Below are 21,330 nucleotides of genomic sequence, written 5' to 3'. Positions count from 1 at the left end.
TACAGCACTATTTCCTTAAAAGTAAATGCTGGCCAGAGAGTGAACTGCGTTGGTGGAAGGGTGTGTTCTTGAAGTGCTTCTTGTATTTCTCTTCCAAGGAATCTGACTTTCTTGTAATGTTTTGCAGTTGATCAAGGGATCTTGAGCAATAGTTCTTCAGCCTTCCTGAAGGTTTTCCTTTTGACATCAGCTGCTTTTTCATTCACTTTCAGTTCAGTCCTTGTAGCTGATCATTTTCAGAGGATTTTTTAAAGCCATTTAACACTGACATATGAGTAAGATAGTAAGATAGTAAGTAAGATATGATAAGTATAAAAATGCATCTAGCTCAAGGAATGAATGAGTGTTGTGTCAACACATAACAGACAACTTAGCAACGGACTCATTTTAAATTGTTCCTTTCAGTTTGCAATTTGTTATTAGCAGACTCACAAAAACATAATTTGTTTTCATTTCTTTTGTTGGCTCTGTGAAAAAATGTCAATGATGACACAGTTTGACATTCATAAAATTGCATTTTTTTGTGCTTAAAAAATGAGGAACCGGAAAAGAAGTAGCAGGCCTACAGACTATTTGCAGTCAAATAGTGTAGTACTCTCTTTCAGTACTACAAAAAGTATCTGAAAGTCATGTCCTTAAGAGTTAGGAGAAAAAACAAGCATTTAATTGACACAAAACATTAGACATGCATCTGGCCCTTCAGCTGATCCATCTACTGCTCATGATGAAGGCTCATCAAGGTGGCTGTCAAGAAGCCACTTTTAAGGTAGGGAAACAGGGAAAAATAGCTGAGGAATGCTGAATTACACAAGGACTGGACTGAAAGATCCATCAAAAGCCACACCTCATTAAAACCACTGAAGAACTGTGCATTGCATTGTCACAGGAATGTGTGTATGATTGATGTGAGTGATTTATAACATATATAAAATGTTTTTACACTCCTTCTTCTTACTTCCTTTTATACTGCTAGAATTGCAGCTAGTAGAAGAAAGGACACAAATGATGAAGACCAGTTCAGAAATGTATGTTAAGTGCAGTGTAGTGTAGGCAAAGTGATAAATATATCAGTATAATATATAGCAATATATTGTATAATTTTACAGTTCTGCAGAATCTACTGGATATAAATCATAGAAAGTTTTGATGATGCTGACTTGGCAAATAACCTTGCTTACCTCTGGAAATCCTTAGTGAAAACCAAACATTACTGATATTTACTATGGCTTTTACAGTTCAATATCTTTCCTCATGAAAGGCAAACTTTTAGCAACTTTTTTAGTAAGAACATTTAGAGTGAATAGTGTAATTACTACTGCTCTGATATTGAGTCCCAGAGTGAGAAAGGCCTGAACAGTATATGCGTGCAGCAAGATACCTAGAACTAGCTGAGTGAATCTGTGGTTCATTTCCTGCACTTCATAGTTATTTACATAGTGTGTTCCAAGTCAAATATAGAACACTGTGACATCCTGTTAGATCAGCGGTGAAGCAGTGTGTATGTCAGGTTTGTTATGAAGACAGACAAAAGCATTTAATCGGCATGTTTTTATTCACAGGTTAAAAATACATAGAGACCAATAAATGTTGCGTCTCTGACAGTGTAATAGATGCAGATACTAATAAACATGGTTTAACAAGCTCGAAGATGAAAAAGTTATGTACACAAATAGAAATCTTACCAAATGTAATCTTGAAAACCCTTAAAAAACACATTTCATGTAACATTGGTTGTTTTAATCAGTAAATCAATAATCACAACTTTAAGCTGAAGCAAAGCCACAAAGGGTTTCTGTTACTGTGACTAATCAGAAAAGTCGTAACATTTCTTTCTTACACTTGGAGGGAGCACAGCGAGATACTCCCTGCAACAGTAAGAACAATTTATAACAAAGTAACAATTTAACACACACTTTTTAATATCTATGCATGACTGCACTGTGTCAGTCAATTTGACACGAACAATTAAAAAAGATTTTTTTTTTCAGTTGAAATTACCTGATGTTGAAATCTTATTCAGTGCTCGGTGTCTCCTGAGTGACGATCACTTTGCTTTCTGTGAAGGATTTCAAATCAGCCGTGTCAGTCCTCTTTGAAGTTGCAGCAGCTTCTGACTTTTGGGCAGTATTTGAAAAGGTTGACATGGAGCGAGTGGACAAGAACGACATGTGGTCCTCTGCCAGAGCACTCTCAAGTACAAAACATACGGACTGCCGAAGCTTCTTCATGAATTCTTCACACATGAAAACATAAAGGATGGGGTTCAGGCAGCTGTTCAGAAAAGCCAGACTCAAAGTCAGAGAACCCATGATTCTAACAATGTTCCTGAGGTCTGGGTTAGTCACAGCCTTTATTTCTATAAAACTGCAAACATGGAAGGGCAACCAGCAGATGAAGAATGCAAAAATGATGGAGAAAATGATTCGGCGAGATCTGCGTCTCCTTGTTCTTGACATGCGCATTGCACGTATGCCTATGGCCACATAAGACACAAATATGACCAGGAATGGGATCACAAAGCCCATAAGAAAGCGAAAAATGTGGAGACTCCATTTCTGTTCATGTGTCATAGAATAACCACAGGAATGTGCCCCATTGTATTCCACAACAGTGCGAAAAGTGGCATAAGGAGTGCTGCAGATCGCAGCAGTCACCCAGATACCAACACATATGAGCCGAGCTTTGCAGACTGTGCGCTTGTTGTGTGCCCACACCACCACCCAGATGGACAAACAACGATCAGCACTCATAGCTGTCAGAGTAAAAATGCTGGCAAACATGTTGACTAAAGTGACAAAGTTGTTGAGCTTGCACATGAATTGTCCAAAAGGCCATCGGTGACTCTGAGAGAGAGAAATGATCGAGAAAATCAGGAAGGCCGTGAAGAGGAAGTCAGCTATGGCCAGGTTGAGAAACCAAACTGTCTCGACTGTTTTCTTCATTTTTAACCCCGTCACATAGATAACCAGAGCATTGCCCAAAGTTCCAACTATAAATATCACACAGTAGATGAGAATGGAGGCTGTTTGTATGTGTCTCAAAGCTGATTCCAGTCCATGTGATGGATTTGCAGCCGAACTAATGTTACCTAAAACAAAAATCACTTTATTCAGTTTATCAAAAGTTCATATTATCTTTTAGCTGACATAGTTTAAAAGAAATGCTAATGTATGTCGAAAGTTTCTCACCAGACCCCATGTTCCTTTTAGCTGAGAGAGTCGGTCTTTAATCTACACTCGTCTCTGTCTTTTACTGCTTTTATTTGCTGCCATTACTCCTCCCTCTCAGTTTATGCAAAAGAGAAGAGAAACATCTCAGAATATGCTCATGCAGCAGGAAAGGCTGAGTGATATATTTGCTGGATATTATTTAATATTTCCATGATTAAACTGAAAGGTTGAACAAATCTTGGAAGAGCAGTATTTATTTCACTAAGAGTGTTATCATATTTCACTGAGAAATTATTTGTAGTTACATATATTTTATTAATGTTTTCCTGGAAACATTGCTGGAAACACCTTTTAGAGGTGTGAAAAATTAAAAAAAATAAAAGAGGTGTGAAATTAGAGGTGTGAACGTGCGAAGTCTCTGACTGATCAACTTAAACAGTCATGTGTACTAACAAGTCAAGGCAGTGCAGTCAACTGCTGCTTTTCCCACTCTGACCCCCAGTTGGTGCACCTGACTCAGTAACAACAGACTTTGGTGTGCCTAGCAAGACATGCTAAGGTACTAGCTAAGATAACTATTGTTAAATGTCAAAGTCTGGCATTGGGCTCCAAGCCTCTGCCTGCCTTTGATGGTGGCCTATAGGCATTAAGCAAGTATAGGACAAAAGCACCAACAGGTCAATAATTAGATAAATAAATAAATACACAACATAGATCATCTTGTTAAATATGGACGGGTGACTCCTTAAAAGTGTTCACCTAAGCAAATACACATTTACCAAGAACTTTACACAGCATTATGACATCATTATTCTCTATGCATCTCAAGCTTCACCCAAGATAAATGCAAACAGCTTCATAGAAAGGTGGAAGTGAAACAGACAAGATGCATCAATGCTATTTCTCTAAAAGTATTCACTCACCCATCCAAATCATTGAATTTAGGTGTTTCGATCACTTTCATGTCAACAGTGTATATAATCAAGCAGGTAGCCATGCAGACTGCTTCAGCAAACATTTGTGAAAGAAAGTGTAGCTTTCAGGAGCTCAGGGAATTCCAGTGTGGTACCAGACTAGAATGCTACAAACTACTAACAAGTTCAGTCATGAAATTTCCTCATTACTAAACATTCCAGAGTCAGCTGTTTGTGGTATTATAATAAAGTTTAAGGGACAACAGCAACTCAGCCATAAAGTTGTAGGCAACGGAAAATCACACAGTGGGGTCAGTGTATGCTGAGGCAATTGGTGTGTAGAAGTCACTTTCTGCAGAATCAGTTGCTGCAGACGTTGAAACTTCACATGGGCTCCAGATGAGCTCAAAAACAGCACATAGAGAGCTCCATGGAATTTCCATGGCTGAGCAGCTACTTCCAGGCCTTAGATCACCGAGCACAATGGACAGCATTAGATGCAGTGCGGTAAAGTAGGCTGGCACTAGATTCTAAAGCAGTGAAGACTTGTGATAAGGTTTCTTAAAGGGACTCACACACAGGCCAGGTTTTCCTTAGGTGAAAGATAGTGCATTTATTTACAGTGAACACAACACCAAGTGAATATACACAATGTGCAGGGGAAAGGGGTCCGTGGGGAAACAGGTTGGGAAGAGGTGCTCCACACCTTCTGTACAAAACTCCAACTCCTTCTCCACTGCCACTCCTCTCGTAGTCCATAATCAGGTTCCAGAAAAGATCTACACACACAAAAGGTCCGGTTAGCAGGATAGTCACAACACGCACAGATACACAGGTTCAGATTTGCAGGTTTGACTGACGCCGATAGCTCAACGATTCAGCGAAGACTAGCGCAGATCCGCCATCTTAAATAGCAATCAGCTGGGATCAGCGACCGGTGTGGTGATGAGAGCAGGTGTGTGGGCCAGCAGCGGGAGCCCGTAATGAGCATCGCTGCGGCGAAAGACAGAGAGCGAGAGCGGGAGAGGAAGGAGGGAGAGAGTAAAAAACAGAAACAACTATGTTGCCTAATGGAGAGTCGACCAGCGAGGCACAAGGACCATGACAACTTGTTCTCTGGAGTGACCAATCACACCTCTCCATTTGGAAATTCCACTGACAAATCTGGGTTTGGTGGTTCCCAGGTAAATGCTACTTGTCTGATTGCATTGCAGCAAGTGTAAAGTTTGGTGTGAGCCAGGATTTCTCATCCTAATAAATCTGCTTCTGGAAGAATGGCCAAAACTTCCCATAAACACACTCCTAAACCTTGTGGATAGCTTTCCCTGAAGATTTGTAGGGTGGACCTGCTTCATATTAAACCTTATAGTTTGAAGAATGCGATGTCACTCGAGTTAGGGGTTTACAGAGAATACTTTTGGCAATGTAATGTATTAAAATCTTTCCGGCTTAACCCTCACCTTTCTGAATTCTGGCACCTTGTGACCAAAGTCCATAACGTCATGTGAACCTCTGCAGCACACTTGAAATATACTTTACAACATCAAATTCACTATCAACTTTAAACCTGAAAGAATAAATGTTTCACTTAACTATGAAACTACAATTCACTAGCTGGGCCCACGTCCTCATTTTAGGTTTGACAGCGTTTTAGTAGGTAAAGGTGAATGGCTTTGACATGAATTAAGCTGCAGTTTGGGGAAGGCCTCGAAGGGGACTGGCGATGTCTCCCGGGCCTGGCAGATCCCCATGTACTAAATAGAAGCGAAGAAGTTAAAGAATAGAGAACAAGGAGGGAGGGAGGGTGGGGCACGTAAACGAGAATGATCAGCTTGCAGAACTGGGGGAACCTATATAGATGACAGCCGGAAGGAGCGTGTTTGGAGGCATGGTCCTGCTCCTGAAATTCCGATACATAATCTCCAATAAACTGACAACATTGACAAACATTGATCCCTACTGCAACTCCCAGAAGTGTAACAATGACATCACAATTCTATTCCCCAGCACCTTCCTCTCCTACACGCTCTCTTACGGTGTGTTCACCCCGAACGCGATAGACGCGAACGAAAACGCCCCAAACGGCCCTAATTTGACGCGTGCACATTCGCACCTCAACGCGTGTCCAAGAAAAATCCATCGCGCCTCAAAATTGCATACTTTGACGCGCGTGAACCGGAAATGTGGGAGGGATGTGGGAGGAAGTTGTGCCAGACCGGTATCTTTGTCAGCTGTCGAGCTAGCGTTTGAAGAGAGAGTCTCCCTTCTCTATTTACTGTGGAGAGCAGAGCAGCAGCGTTAAGGACGTCCTCGCCGTACCTGGGTCCATCAGGTCCTCCAGACGTGTGAGCAGTTTGGTGAGTTTCAACACTTGCTCCAGGAGCTGCGCCTGGATGACGGCCGACTTCAGCGATATCGCCGTCTTCCCCTCGCCCAGTTTGAGGACCTGCTGTCCCCTGTTTGTCCAAGAATCGCCCGCCTAGACACCAACTACAGGCGCTCAATCCCACCTGCAGAGCGCCTGTCCGTCTGCCTGAGGTTAGTAAAAGTGTTTAATACGGTAATCCTTTATTGATACCTGTGCTAATATGCTAAACTATCGTTTATAGACTGCTAACATGGATGTGCTATGCTATCAATGAATGCCGTTGGTGTTTACTGATAGCAAACTGTGGTACGGAGACGACTGTTTATAATATTTCTAGTGATACTCGAAAGGTCTCATCAAGTCCTGATTTAATTCAATTTATGCTGTTATCAGTGTTTGCATTGATAGCATGGCTGTGGTGTCATACGTATGCTCTCGGTGTTTGCTGATATCAAACTGGTATTAGGACCACTGTAGGTTAATCTTTGTAGTGATACTCACTCCTTTTTTTATTTAGACCTGGTTTAATTCTGGGATAGTTGAATATTTGTATATAATCCCTGCAGCTGTCAGACTATAACAGGGGTCACCAGCCTTTATTAAAACAGAGTTATATAAAACTGAACAGTTTGGTTCATCTTTAGTTACATGGTTCTATCTTGATAAGATATGTCTTATCACAGATTAATTTTTCAAAAATATTAATGATTTAAGCAAGGAAAGGGTTACATGTCAACACACAACTCTTTATTTCTATTAATGTCTAACTTCATTCCTACCTGATTGACATGTTTAGGAATTATGCGTGATTGGCACACTGTAGTGGCAAAAGTTGCTACCAATCAAATTATGATATGTTAAAGTTAAACAAACAAAACACAACTGTTTTATCCTTGTAATTACAAAATGTTTTATGTAAGATTTAAGTTTTGTGATTTAAATCTGACATCACAAAAGTATTTTGGAATTTGAATAATGTATTTTGTAACTGCAGTACACATAATACTAATTTTGAACAATTTTGTCCAGGTTCCTTGTCACCGGGGACTCCTTCACGACCAAGCATTCAGTTACAGAGTTGGTGTGTCCACGGTGAGCCAGATCATCCCCCAGGTAGCGACGGCCATCTGGGACTGTCTAGTGGACGACTTCATGGCTGTGCCTTCACCTGGAGACTGGCGGTCCATCACAGAGGGATTCCAGGAGCGCTGGAACTTTCCTCTCTGCTGTGGAGCTCTGGATGGGAAGCACGTCCAGACAAAGGCACCCATATATCATATAGGAGACACACACATTGATATACACTAAATATTCATTTCATTTCTTTTTTTGTGGTGCCCAAATTTATGCACCTGCTCGATTTTGTTTAAACAATTATTGCACACTTTCTGTAAATCCAGTAAACTTCTTTTCACTTTTCAAATATCACTGTGTGTCTCCTGTATGATATATTTAACTGACATTTTTTATTGTAACAACGAACGATTTATACAGGAAAATAATGTCTTTTAACAAGGTTGCCCAAACTTTTGCATCCCACTGTATTGGTATATTCTGTCATTAGTATAATATGAAATAAATTCTACAACATTTGCCAACATTTGCTGTGTAGTAGAACTGAGACATTAGTCATTATAAAAATTTATTTGAAGTAATATTAAAATTCTCAAACAGAAAAACATTAAACATAAATATATAAAATATAAGAATTTACAGAGAGACAGGAATAAAAAGGACCAGCTGCTCTCCAGAGCAGGAACAAGGCTGAGGAGGAAATGCTCCATTGAAGACTGGTGTGGCCTCTTCAGGGACACCAGGATGGCCAGCTCCACCGCCGATGGACCGTCCTGGGACCCGTCCCTCATCTGCCTCAGAGCCGTCCTCCTCTGTGGGCCTGTAAAACAGCACAAAACACAAAGAAATGAGAAGGCTGCTACTAGATTTTAATTTCAACATTGAAAAAAACAAAACAAAAACAGGATATAATCAGATTGGTTGTAGATATTTAGTAAAGGTGATCACAAGGCAATCCCACCAACTAAAAAGGTATCAGTGCTTGCTCTACATACCTGTGGGTGCAGCAGCAGGAGCTCAGGGACTGGGGATGCTCTGCTGCAGAATCAGTTGGCTCTATCAATACAGTATTAAATGTTAACAGGTTGAATATAATCAGAGAAAGTATGTACAGTGGTCCCTCATTTATTGCAGCAGGGGTTCTCAGAATAACTAGCCCCTGGCCACGCACTTTATACACTGTTTTCCCCACACACATGAACATTGGTCACAGTTCTCACAATTGATTCTCAAAGTGTAAACCTTTGTAGATTGCAAAACGTAAAAGTATTATTATGCCGCGGTTTGTCTTCATCTGCCTGCCACTTTCGTGCGCCTTTTTCCCTCGCGGTGCAGGATGTCTATTTCCAAATGAGGGTCATAGTTATGGGTATTTTTGTGCTGTTTTTTCTATTGGACGTGATGGTTATCAAAACCAAACATGATAAATTTGGCAAGCGCAGGAGACACGACACGAAGGAGATTTGTCAATCAGGCTGCAGAATGCAATGCTGTACGGTGCAAAAAAAAGAAAAGAAAAAAAAAATCAGCGAAAAAGCGAAGCAGTGACGGATGAACAGCGGGACCACTGTGTGCTGTTTATTAATAAACAAAATATATTCCTATATGACAACATGCATAAAAGCAGAACGGTATTTGTACGTCAGTGGGAAAATAGCGGTGGCTTGCTAGCTTTTTTGCGGCTTCCCCGGGTCAGCGAAAACTTTCAAAAGAGAAATGAATGAACTTACCAGGTTGCCCGATCTCTTTACATATCTTCCTCCAAGCTCGGTCCTTTATATTCCTGTCTCGGTACAGAAAGCAGCTGGTGTCGCACAGCTCCGGGTTGTTTGCTATGGCGTTGATTAGCCTTCCTTCCATTGAAGAATGAAGGGCTTTGGCTGGATCTGCCCTTTTGACCTAGGTCACAGCCACGTCACCAGGCTCCTGATTGGTTGTCGCGGCGCGATTTGACGCTGGAGTTCAGATCTTTCCAACTCGAGCGGTAGACGCGTAACGCGCGTATGCACAAAATGCAACACAAAAACTCACGCGCATGTTTTTTTTCGCGAGTCAAACGCTCCAAACGCGGTAGACTGACGCGTGTTTCAGGCGTTTTCGCGACGCAAATCTGCTTCCGAATTTTCGCGTTAGCCGCAATCGCGGGTCATCGCGCTTTTCCATTGACTTTACATGTAAACCCGACGCTCTGTTCGCGTCTATCGCGTTCGGTGTGAACACACCGTTACACTCCAGGATGCGACAACGAGGGGAGCCGCAACCTGCACACACGGAAGATTACTGGGAGATTACTCGGAGGACACCTGAGAAGACAACTGACTTTAAGAGCCAGGGTTTCACTAACTATGTAAATCAACATTCCAGCGATGAATGACTGCCCACCCACACCTTAAGTAGGATCTGTGATTGATCATCTTCAGTGCTGTTAAAAAGTATTTTTGATGTCTTAACATTTGCACATTTGCCACGCATATTTCAGATCGTTAAATAAATTTTAATATTACATAAAGACAATGTGAGGAAATCATTTTTTATGATTTTAATTTTTAAGGGGGAAATAAACCAAATAAACCAACCTAGTCCTGTGTAAAAAAGTAATAACTGGCTGTGAAGTCCTTGACACCAAGAACTATAAGTATTTCTGAGCATGACTGACTGAGCCGAAAAATCTCGATCGTATCTAAGTCCAGACTTTGACTAGGGCAATCGAAAACCTTCATTTTCTTTTTTTTAATTGCATCTAGAGAAATGTAAGGGAGGGTATGAATATATCCTCGTGGCAATGGACCACTTTACGTAATTTGCTCAGACTAACCCCTGCAGAAATAAAAGTGCCAAAACAGCTGTAGAAAAAATATTTGGAGATTTCATCTTGAATTTTGGTTTCCAATACGGCTCCATCAGGACCAGGAAAGAGAGTTTGTAAACAAACTCTTTGCCAAGCTGTAAGAATCCAGTTGAGTTAAGAGATCCAGAACCACACTATACCACCCCTGGGGAAATGGCCAGGTAGAAAGATTTAGTAGAATACTGCTGGCCATGCTTTGCAACCTTGCAGATGGAGCAAAAGCAGATTGGAAAGCATCTGTGGTAAAGGCGGTCCATGCTTATAACTGTATGCGCAGTGAGGCCAGGTTGCTTACTGTTGGTGCTTACAAGTTACTGCTTACTTCCTCTTGTTTTGGCGAAACACCAGACTCCCTATTCAGATGGTTTTTGGTCTCACAGCTAAAGCCCAAAGCCCTTCCCATCAAGACTATACTGAGAAGTGGAAGGCTTGCATGAAGAATGGTTACAAACTGGCCTCAGCAACAGCCTATAAGGAAAGTTGATCAGGGAAAATTTTCTATGGCAGCAAAACACTTGGTACGGAGCTATACCCATAGTGCAGATTACTGGTCTGAAATTTCAGTGAGAAGATAGAGGACCAGGGAAATTGAGACCATTCTGGGAGGGCTAGGTGTTTTGGGTGACACACAGGAAACATAAGGATAGCCCAGTATATGAAATCAAGCCAGAGAATGTCAAGGGGCATATCAGGGTTGTCCACAGGAACCTCCTGCAGTCGTGTGACTTCTTGCCAGTGGAAAAATTCAACTGACATGCAGAACTGAGAAAGCAAAAACAGAAAAACAACAGGAACATAAGCAAGAGCACAGTTCAGAGGATGAGGATGAATAGAGAGGAATCAGAGGACCTCCGACAGAACAGGGGGAACATTTTAAACAGCCATGGTGGACAGAGGCGTCAGAGTTCAATCCAGAGAGTGGAACAGTGATACTAGAGCAACCAACATGAAGAGGATACAGAGACACAAGAGAACAATAAAGACACAGAACACATGCCCCAACTTGAGACTTAATGCAGTGACCGAGAGGAAAAAGTATCCTTTCAGAATGAGAACACAAAAGCTAATGTTTACTTACCACAAATTAGGACAGCCTACTTTAGCATACGAAGAAGTACCCCAGACAAGGTCATACATTAAATAGTGCAGTAAAATAGTTATAAAATGTAAAGTGTGCTGGTGTAGTTCTTCTTCCCACCAGCAAGAGTCACTACAGTTCTTTCATGCCAAGATTTGTTTGTTATTAGCTGTAGCGTTAGTAATGCAGCACACTTTGAGAAAAGACTGACTCAGCATGTTGTTCGGATAAACATCTGCATCCATCCTCTTCGTTGTTTTACAGAAAGCATCGCTTGTGAGTATTTAAGTTGAACAAGAGTTAATGCAACTATATTTGCTATTATTTATGCACTTTTATGGTTAAAGGTGTACTAGGGCTGCACGATTAATCGTTAGAAAATCGCGATCTCGATTCATACTTATGTGCGATCTCATTTCCAAATGACAACGATTAAAAAAAAAAAAAAGACGACGACGACGATTGTACCGCATTTTGATTCAGGACGTACTCTGCATGAAAACAAGCGCTCACTCTTCCTGCTCAACAAATGACATGGGCAGAGCCTTATACCACGTGATACAGAAGCTGTGCCGTGTGATGCTAAAATTAGCAGGGAAAAAACAACGGAGAGCACGTCAGGGATGACGAGAAAGTGACAGGAGAAAATCCGTCCCGGTCAACCAACCAAACATCAATAACGGGAACCTTATACAGCGCTTCCCTATACCTGTTGAACTCCCGCAGGCACAAAGAAATTACGGAGGCTATCACTTATCACCTGACCAAAGATATGGCTCCCATCAACACTGTGCAAAACGAGGGATTTAGGAAAATGATCAACACCCTAGACAAACGCTACACAGTGCCGTCCCGCAACTATTTTTCTATTGTTGCACTACCTGCTCTATACACGCAGTGTCGAGCAACGGTGGAGACGGAATTTCAAGCAGTACAACATTTTGCAGCAACAACAAAACGTGAGGCATTTGTTGTTTTTATGTTTGTTTATTGTTTTTATGTTCAGTCTCAACTGTTACGAAGTTGATGTGCAGTTAATAAGTGCAATAAATATTTATACTGGAAAAGAGAATCGTGATCTCAATTCTAAGCCAAAAAATCGTGATTCTCATTTTATGCAAAATCGTGCAGCCCTAAGGTGTACTGTATTCAGATTTACTTTCTTTCCAATGTTAGCTAGTTTAGTCAACTGATTTGCATTATCGTGTGAATATATAGACTGAATATTGCTTATTTCTTCTGTTTGTAGTTTCACTCTGTTGATAATTGAAGGCAGCGTCAATAAAAGGGTCAATACACCTGTCAGTTGTCGAGGAGTTTATCTATCTGCATAACTGTATCCAGTGTAGGAGTGAGGGCAGAATATAAAGTTTCAGGTTTTCATTACCGTTTTGTTAGGAGAATAGAAATGTTAATTTTGTAAAGTTAGGTGCTATTCTTATTTGTAATGAGAATAGCACCCTATGTTATTTAGCTAGGTTATGTCCAGGTTAGAGCATCTTACTCAGTAAAGATACCCATAATATGGATGGAGGTTAAAGATGAAATGAAAGTCCTGGGAATTTGGATTAGTGGAAAGTGTCACGATCCTGGGTCGGTGACCCAGTGTTTTCGGTTTTGTATTATTATTTATCCTCGGTTTTGTTATTATGTGTCATTGTTAGTGTCTTGGGTTTTGATTCTGTATTTCTAGTCTTGGTTTGCTTTTGCGATTCCTCCTCTGTTAGGTCTGTCTGCGTCTCTGTGTGCTTCCTGTTTTTCTTTGGTAGTCTTCAGTCTGTATCTACGCCTCTGTCAGTGCGCCCCAGGGCAGCTGTGGCTACAATGTAGCTTGCCATTGCCAGTGTGTGAATGTGTGTGTGAATGGGTGAATGACTGAATGTAGTGTGAAGCACTTTGGGGTCCTTAGGGACTAGAAAAGCGCTGTACAAATGCAGGCCATTTACCATTCAGTCATCACATTCAGTTTAGCTTTTGTCATGTGTAATTAACTGCTGCTACCTCTTTCCCCTGTTACCCTCTGTATATGGTGTCTAGTTTAGTCTGCTCAGTGTCGCGCCGTCCCGTCATATATGTGTTCTGTGTTCTGTTCGTAGTATTGTTTAGTTCAGTTCTGTGTTTACTAGTGCCAGCAATAAAGCTGCTTTTTGACTTTAAGTTTCGCTTCCGTGTATGAGTCTGCATTTGGGTTCTTCACTCCTGCCTGCCGTGACAGAAAGTGGACACTGTCAAAACCCACAATGTATCAGGTGGTTCTCAATAAATTATGCGTTAAACTGATATGTGGAACAAATCGTGAGGTAACAAAAAGGTGAACAGTGTGCCTGACCTTTGAATTGAAAATCTCTTTTATCAAAAATGTGTGTAGTGCTTGTGTGAGCAGGAAAACAAACAAGAACAAGGCCCTGTGGGGCTAATTGAAAGGGAAAGCTATATACTACAAACTCCTTTTTGGAGATATCCTTGAGCAATGGCAATATCTTAACAGAAATTAGAATCAGAATCAATGTCCAAAACAAATTTATAGTATAATTAATGACAATAATAATGGAGGTTTAACACAGTATAAATATGCGAGTGAAGAAGAACATTCTCAAATTGTTAAAAATATCTATGACAAAGTTATATCTGAAAACTTATCTCTGTTGGGCAACTTCCTGTCAGAGCAGTTGATCAGTGGTGCTTTTATGTTACAACAAAGAAATGCCCCATGCTACACTGCAGAGGTGTGGACTCGAGTCACATGACTTGGACTCGAGCCAGACTCTAGTCATTAATTTTATGACTTTAGACTTGACTTGAAAAAATGTTCTAAGACTTGTGACTTGACTTGGACTTTTACACCAATGACCTGGGACTCGAATTGGACTTGATCCGGTTTACTTGAAAAGACTTGATATTTCACCCCAAATATAAAATTTAACACGCATATTATATAGAAAGTGTGCATCATTTATTCAAACCACACTCTGTACGTATGTGTGCGTGAGCTGTAGCACAGCCAATCAAATTAACCAGATTTTTTAAAAAAAGAAAAGGAAAAAAAAAAACCCTCAAAAATGCTGCAAGGAGTTATTTTTTTCAGGTACATAAACTATGAAGTAGTCAACAAAAAACCGAAATGCAGTATGCAAAACATGCAAGAAGAGAATCACAGACAGAGATGGAACAACTTCCAATTTTCTCCGACAGTTGAAGTTGCATAAAGAACAGTAGGTGGTCCTTCTCTTTTGCTACGATGAGATAGCTGACTTCATCTAACTAGCAAATGTTGTCCAGGCTACATTGGTGATACAGTTTTTTTTAATGTGTATGATATTTTTGTCTTCCGATTTTAAAGCCGGTCCTACAAGCGCATCCAAGACTAACATGCAGCTTATCTCAGAACTGTCGGTGAAAATTATTCTTGGAGCTAAGTTTAATTGAGCTGCATTTTATAGAGGTGCAATTTCACAATTTGTGTATATTTTCTAAGTTCACTATTTCGTCATGTGTTGAGAAAAATACAGATTTAAAAATTACATGGTCTAATATTTACATTTAGCATATAACTGCAACATTCTTTTTTTGTTTTTTTTAGGACTCTAAAGGACTTGAAATTCAAAGTTTCAGACTTGTGACTTTACTCTGACTTTTACACCAGTGACTTAAGACTCGACTCTGACTTGCCTGACATTACTTGAGACTTGACTTGTGACTTGAGGATAAAGACTTGAGACTTACTTGAGACTTGCAAAACAGTGACTTGGTCCCACCTCTGCTACACTGTGATGAAGACGACTTTGGACCATTTAATTTTAAATTGCTACAGAACACAGAGATAAGACAACAAATGGCTACTGTGGGTTTTGAGATTGATAACAATATAAAATCTGTAAGGTATGGTTTATTACGAATTTTTAAAGAAATGAGACAATTATTCTGGTTAATTATGTGCATAATTAATACCCCGTTCAGTGGATGCTGATATTAAAAAACATGAAATAATCTAGAGCATTAGAAACTCATATACACAAATATAAAGCTGTTCTTCAATCAAAAATGTTAATATGACTGTATGGATTACATAATTCATTTTTAACAAATTAAATACCACAATTCAAAGCTTCATAGGTTTTCTATTATAATGGCTAGTTTAGTTTTCTTACTACTGCATGGAGCATAGTGAGATTTCCCCTGGAATAGTTAGAAAAATCTAAAGAAAACAGTAGGGGTCACAAAAACAAAACAACAAAACATTTTAGATTTTTTTGCACAAATTTACAATCTGAATCATCCTGAGATTAAATTTTACATTAAAAAATTAATTCAAATTTACATTGCCAACGGTAAGTTTTTATTCGGGGTTTGGTGTCTCCTCAGTGATGACTACTTTGCTTTCTGTGCAGGATTCAAAAGCAGCTGGGTCGATCTTCTCCAAAGTTGCAGCAGCTTCTGACTTTTGGGAAATCCTTGAAAAGGTTGATGACACGGAGCGAGTGGACATAAACGATAAATGGTCCTCTGCCAGAGCACTTTCGAGTACAAAACATATGGACTGCCGAAGCTTCTTCATGAATTCGTCACACATGAAAACATAAAGGATGGGGTTCAAGCAGCTGTTCAGAAAAGCCAGACTCAAAGTCAGAGAACCCACGATTCTAACAATGGGCAAGGTTTTAGGGTTAGTCACAGCCTTTAATTCTATAAAATTGCAAACATGGAAGGGCAACCAACAGATGAAGAATGCAAAAATGATTGAGAAAATGATTCGGCGAGATCTGCGTCTCCTTGTTCTTGACATGCGCATTGCACGTATGCCTATGGCCACGTAAGACACAAATATGACCAGGAATGGGATCACAAAGCCCATAAGAAAGCGAAAAATGTGGAGACTCCATTGCTGTTCATGTGTCATAGAATAACCACAGTAATGTACCCCATTGTATTCCACAACAGTGCGAAAAGTGGCATAAGGAGTGCTGCAGACCGCAGCAATCACCCAGATACCAACACATATGAGCTGAGCTTTGCAGACTGTGCGCTTGTTGTGGGCCCACACCACCACCCAGATGGACAAACAACGATCCAAACTCATGGCTGTTAAAATGAAGACACTGGCAAACATGTTGACTAAACTCAAAAAACTGTTGAGCTTGCACATGAATTGTCCAAAAGGCCACTGGTGACTCTGAGAGAGAGAAATGATCGAGAAAATCAGGAAGCCTGTGAAGAGGAAGTCAGCTATGGCCAGGTTGAGAAACCAAACTGAGTCAACTGTTTTCTTCATTTTGAAGCCCGTCACATAGATAACCAGAGCATTGCCCAAAGTTCCAGCTATAACTATCATACAGTAGATGACAATAGAGGCTGTTTGTATGTGTGTGGAAGCTGCATCTTGTTCAGGTGACTGAGTTGCATTGAAACTGATGTTACCTGAAAACAAGAAGGAAAGTATTTTAAGAAAGATTATTATTTAACACATTATACATCATACACAGAAAAATGGGGCAAAAGAACAAAAAATAATATTTGATTACGTGCACTATACAGTGGGGCAAAAAAGTATTTAGTCAGCCACCGATTGTGCAAGTTCCCCCACTTAAAATGATGACAGAGGTCAGTAATTTGCACCAGAGGTACACTTCAACTGTGAGAGACAGAATGTGAAAAAAAAATCCATGAATTCACATGGTAGGATTTGTAAAGAATTTGTTCGTAAATTAGGGTGTAAAATAAGTATTTGGTCACCTCAAACAAGGAAAATCTCTGGCTCTCACAGACCTGTAACGTCTTCTGTAAGAAGCTTTTCTGTCCCCCACTCGTTACCTGTATGAATGGCACCTGTTTGAACTCATCATCTGTATAAAAGACACCTGTCCACAGCCTCAAACAGTCAGACTCCAAACTCCGCCATGGCCAAGACCAAAGAGCTTTCGAAGGACACCAGGAAAAGTATTGTAGACCTGCACCAGACTGGGAAGAGTGAATCTACAATAGGCAAGCAGCTTGGTGTGAAAAAATCAACTGTGGGAGCAATCATCAGAAAATGGAAGACATACAAGACCACTGATAATCTCCCTCGATCTGGGGCTCCACGCAAGATCTCATCCCGTGGGGTCAAAATGATCATGAGAACGGTGAGCAAAGATCCCAGAACCACACGGGGGGACCTGGTGAATGACCTGCAGAGAGCTGGGACCAAAGTAACAAAGGTCACCATCAGTAACACACTACAACGGCAGGGAATCAAATCCCGCAGTGCCAGACGTGTTCCGCTGCTGAAGCCAGTGCATGTCCAGGCCCGTCTGAAGTTTGCCAGAGAGCACATGGATGATACAGCAGAGGATTGGGAGAATGTCATGTGGTCAGATGAAACCAAAGTAGAACTTTTTGGTATAAACTCAACTCGTCGTGTTTGGAGGAAGAAGAATACTGAGTTGCATCCCAAGAACACCATACCTACTGTGAAGCATGGGGGTGGAAACATCATGCTATGGGGCTGTTTTTCTGCCAAGGGGACAGGACGACTGATCCGTGTTAAGGACAGAATGAATGGGGCCATGTATCGTGAGATTTTGAGCCAAAACCTCCTTCCATCAGTGAGAACTTTGAAGATGAAACGAGGCTGGGTCTTCCAACATGACAATGATCCAAAACACACCGCCCGGGCAACAAAGGAGTGGCTCCGTAAGAAGCATTTGAAAGTCCTGGAGTGGCCTAGCCAGTCTCCAGACCTCAACCCCATAGAAAATCTGTGGCGGGAGTTGAAAGTCCGTGTTGCTCGGCGACAGCCCCAAAACATCACTGCTCTCGAGAAGATCTGCATGGAGGAATGGGCCAAAATACCAGCTACTGTGTGTGCAAACCTGGTAAAGACCTATAGTAAACGTTTGACCTCTGTTATTGCCAACAAAGTTTATGTTACAAAGTATTGAGTTGTATTTTTGTTATTGACCAAATACTTATTTTCCACCCTGATTTACGAATAAATTCTTTACAAATCCTACCATGTGGATTCATGGATTTATTTTTCACATTCTGTCTCTCACAGTTGAAGTGTACCTCTGGTGCAAATTACTGACCTCTGTCATCATTTTAGGTGGGGGAACTTGCACAATCGGTGGCTGACTAAATACTTTTTTGCCCCACTGTATATATATCGCTATATATATATATATATATATATATATATATATATATATATATATATATATATATATATATATATATATATATATATATATATATATATATATAGATAGATAAATAGATACCTTCAAAAGTTTTAGAACACTCCAATTTTTTCAGTTTTTTATTAAAAATTATGCACTTTAATTTCTAATTGCATTCTGAAATGAAAGCATAGTACAAATAAACAATTGGAGTTAAAAACAAACAAACAGATAATGGAATCAATTTATAGACCAAAATGTTTTCTAAACCTTTGACTCATCAAAGCAGCCACCTTTGGCAAATATAACAGCTGAACACACCCGTGGCATTCTTTCTACAATAGAAATCAAATATTCTTCAGAAAGTTCTTCCCATATCTGTTAAAGAATTTCCCATAAACATGTGGCACTTGTAGGTTAGTTTGCTTTCACTGTTCTGTCCAGTTCATCCCAAACCGGCTCGATGGTCTGGAGACTGTGCTGGTGACTCCATGTTTCCAAGCTTACCATCTTGTTCTTTTTTCCTGAGGTAGTTAGTTTGGACTTATGTTTTGGGTCATTATCTTGCTGTAGGATGAACCCCTGACCAACTAGGCACATACCAGAGGGTATTGCATGGTGATGGAGAATGTTGTGGTAGCCATTTTTGTTCAGGGTGCCTCTCACTCTGTACAAGTCACTGACCCTCAATCCAGCAAAACACCCAGACCTTCACACTTCCTCCTCCATGTTTGACATTAATGCCACACACTGTGGAACCACCACTTCGCCTTCTTGACGGCGTACAAAGATCCTGCGTGATGAATAAAGATTTCGAATTTTGATTCATCAGTCCATAATACCTTCTTCCAGTATTCAGTAGTCCAGTGGTAGTGTTTCATGGCCAAGCCTCTTTGTCTTATTCTGACATCTTTGCAATGGCTTTCTTGCTGCAACTCATCCTGTCAAATCTGCAGCTGGAAGTATTCTCCTTAAAGTTAAAACTGAGACTAATATTAAGCTGTGCTTAAAGCTGTTGCTGTGTGAGCTGTCTATCACGCAAGCTGTTAACTCTCTGTGCCAAACCTCTTCCTGTCAGAGTTTCCCCAGTTTCTGAGTGCCTTTTGATGGTGAAAGAAAAAGTACTCACTGACACCTAGACTTTCTTTGCAATTTCTTTGTAGGAAAGACCTACATTTTTAAGTGTTACAAGGGTCAGTCACTCTTCCGTTGCTAATTGCCTTTTTTTCCACAATTTTTGTAGCAACACACTACTTTCTGCAGTACAATATTGTTCAACTGATGCTCACGAGGTTATGGTACCACAGTGTGTTCCAACACTGCTTTTATGCAGACAAAGGGGGTTGTAAGTACTCCAAAAAAGTTGGAACACCTGTAGGAATTAGTAGTACCAGCTTTCAAGGCATGACAACCTCCATTCCTGCAGAACAGCTTTAAATTGTTAACTCATTTTGTGTTTGCTGAAACAGGTCTTTTTGTGTAATTTTAAAATATACATTACTTCTCAGTTTTAGGTAACCTTACCTTTTTTTAACCCATGGCAGTCAACCATTTAGCTATGTACCACTTCAAGCTTGATCTGAACTGAACCGCAATAAATAACTGGAAAAATTGGGGTGTTCTACAACTTTTGATCGGTAGTGAGTGTGTGTGTGTGTGTGTGTGTATATATATATATATATATATATATATATATATATATATATATATATATATATATATATATATATATATATATCCACTATGCAACCCTTACTTCCAATATGCTACTAGATTATGTCAAGTACTTTATGCAAGCTGAAATTTTGAATTTGTTTAACTTAATTTATGTTGTAATCAGAAATGATAACAGGCATGCATGCTCATCTAAATAACTTTAGCAGGAATTCATATCAGCATTCAATGCTAATACATTTTATATTTAAAGTAAATCATCTTACCCCCACTCATGTTTCTTTTAGCTGACAGACGTTATTCTAAATTGATCTCTATCTGTTGCTGCTTATACTTGCTCTCTATCTTCGATTACTCCTCCCTCTGAGTTGCTGCAGATGAGGCAATACTCACACAGAGAGATGAATAGACAAAATAACAGAAATGCCTCAATATACACTGATGAAGCAACAGAGGAGTGCATGACATTTGGTGAACCTAAATGAATATTTTTTGATTACTTTTAAAAGGTTACACGTCTTACTAGATTAGTATTTATTGCAGTGTGTTGTATTTGTATTTTGCATATTTCATTGTATAAGAGTAATTGCTTGTGGTTAAGTGTATTTTTTTCTGCTATATTATGCTAAATTTTAAACTTCCTCATACACTTTTACAACTCTTTGACCTATCAAACACTCACTAGCTGTCTGAGTATATGTTTCACAGATTAATCCAACAGCAGTGCAGTAGCTGTTTTGCAGACTATTATTAATTGTCAGTAAAAGTAGTACAATCCAGTGGGGGTGTTCGATATAAGGATATATATCGGATGACGATATAAAAACGTCTATCATTTCATTTTACACTATCGTTTGTTTCATGGTATCGCAAAATAAACTGTTTACGGCACAATTTTTTCATTGTTTTGATGGTCACTGTAGTGGCTATAATAATTTCTTAAAGTTCTCTCTTTCTCTTATATTTAATATAACCACACTAAGGAAGGACAAGCTCCTGTTTTTATGCGTTGTGGTTAGCAACAACGACGGTAACACCATCGCGTGTCCG

General features: G+C 40.0%; 2 protein-coding genes across 2 annotated transcripts; both read right to left on the bottom strand.

Annotated features, from left to right (window-relative positions):
* Window positions 1-1,533: 1,533 nt before the first annotated feature.
* LOC113032253 (chemerin-like receptor 1) lies at window positions 1,534-3,288 on the bottom strand. Its single transcript, XM_026185050.2, has 2 exons — window positions 3,189-3,288; window positions 1,534-3,088 (listed from the first exon to the last, which is right to left on the bottom strand). The coding sequence occupies exons 1-2, from the start codon at window positions 3,196-3,198 to the stop codon at window positions 2,013-2,015; spliced, it is 1,086 nt and encodes a 361-aa protein (XP_026040835.1). The 5' UTR covers window positions 3,199-3,288; the 3' UTR covers window positions 1,534-2,012.
* Window positions 3,289-15,318: 12,030 nt separating this feature from the next.
* LOC113032434 (chemerin-like receptor 1) lies at window positions 15,319-20,648 on the bottom strand. Its single transcript, XM_026185355.2, has 2 exons — window positions 20,547-20,648; window positions 15,319-16,867 (listed from the first exon to the last, which is right to left on the bottom strand). The coding sequence occupies exons 1-2, from the start codon at window positions 20,554-20,556 to the stop codon at window positions 15,789-15,791; spliced, it is 1,089 nt and encodes a 362-aa protein (XP_026041140.2). The 5' UTR covers window positions 20,557-20,648; the 3' UTR covers window positions 15,319-15,788.
* Window positions 20,649-21,330: the final 682 nt, after the last annotated feature.

The sequence above is a fragment of the Astatotilapia calliptera genome, chromosome 11 (assembly GCF_964374335.1).
Source record: "Astatotilapia calliptera chromosome 11, fAstCal68.1, whole genome shotgun sequence".
Lineage (NCBI taxonomy): Eukaryota > Metazoa > Chordata > Actinopteri > Cichliformes > Cichlidae > Astatotilapia > Astatotilapia calliptera.
This window is presented reverse-complemented; position numbering and strand designations above follow the sequence as displayed.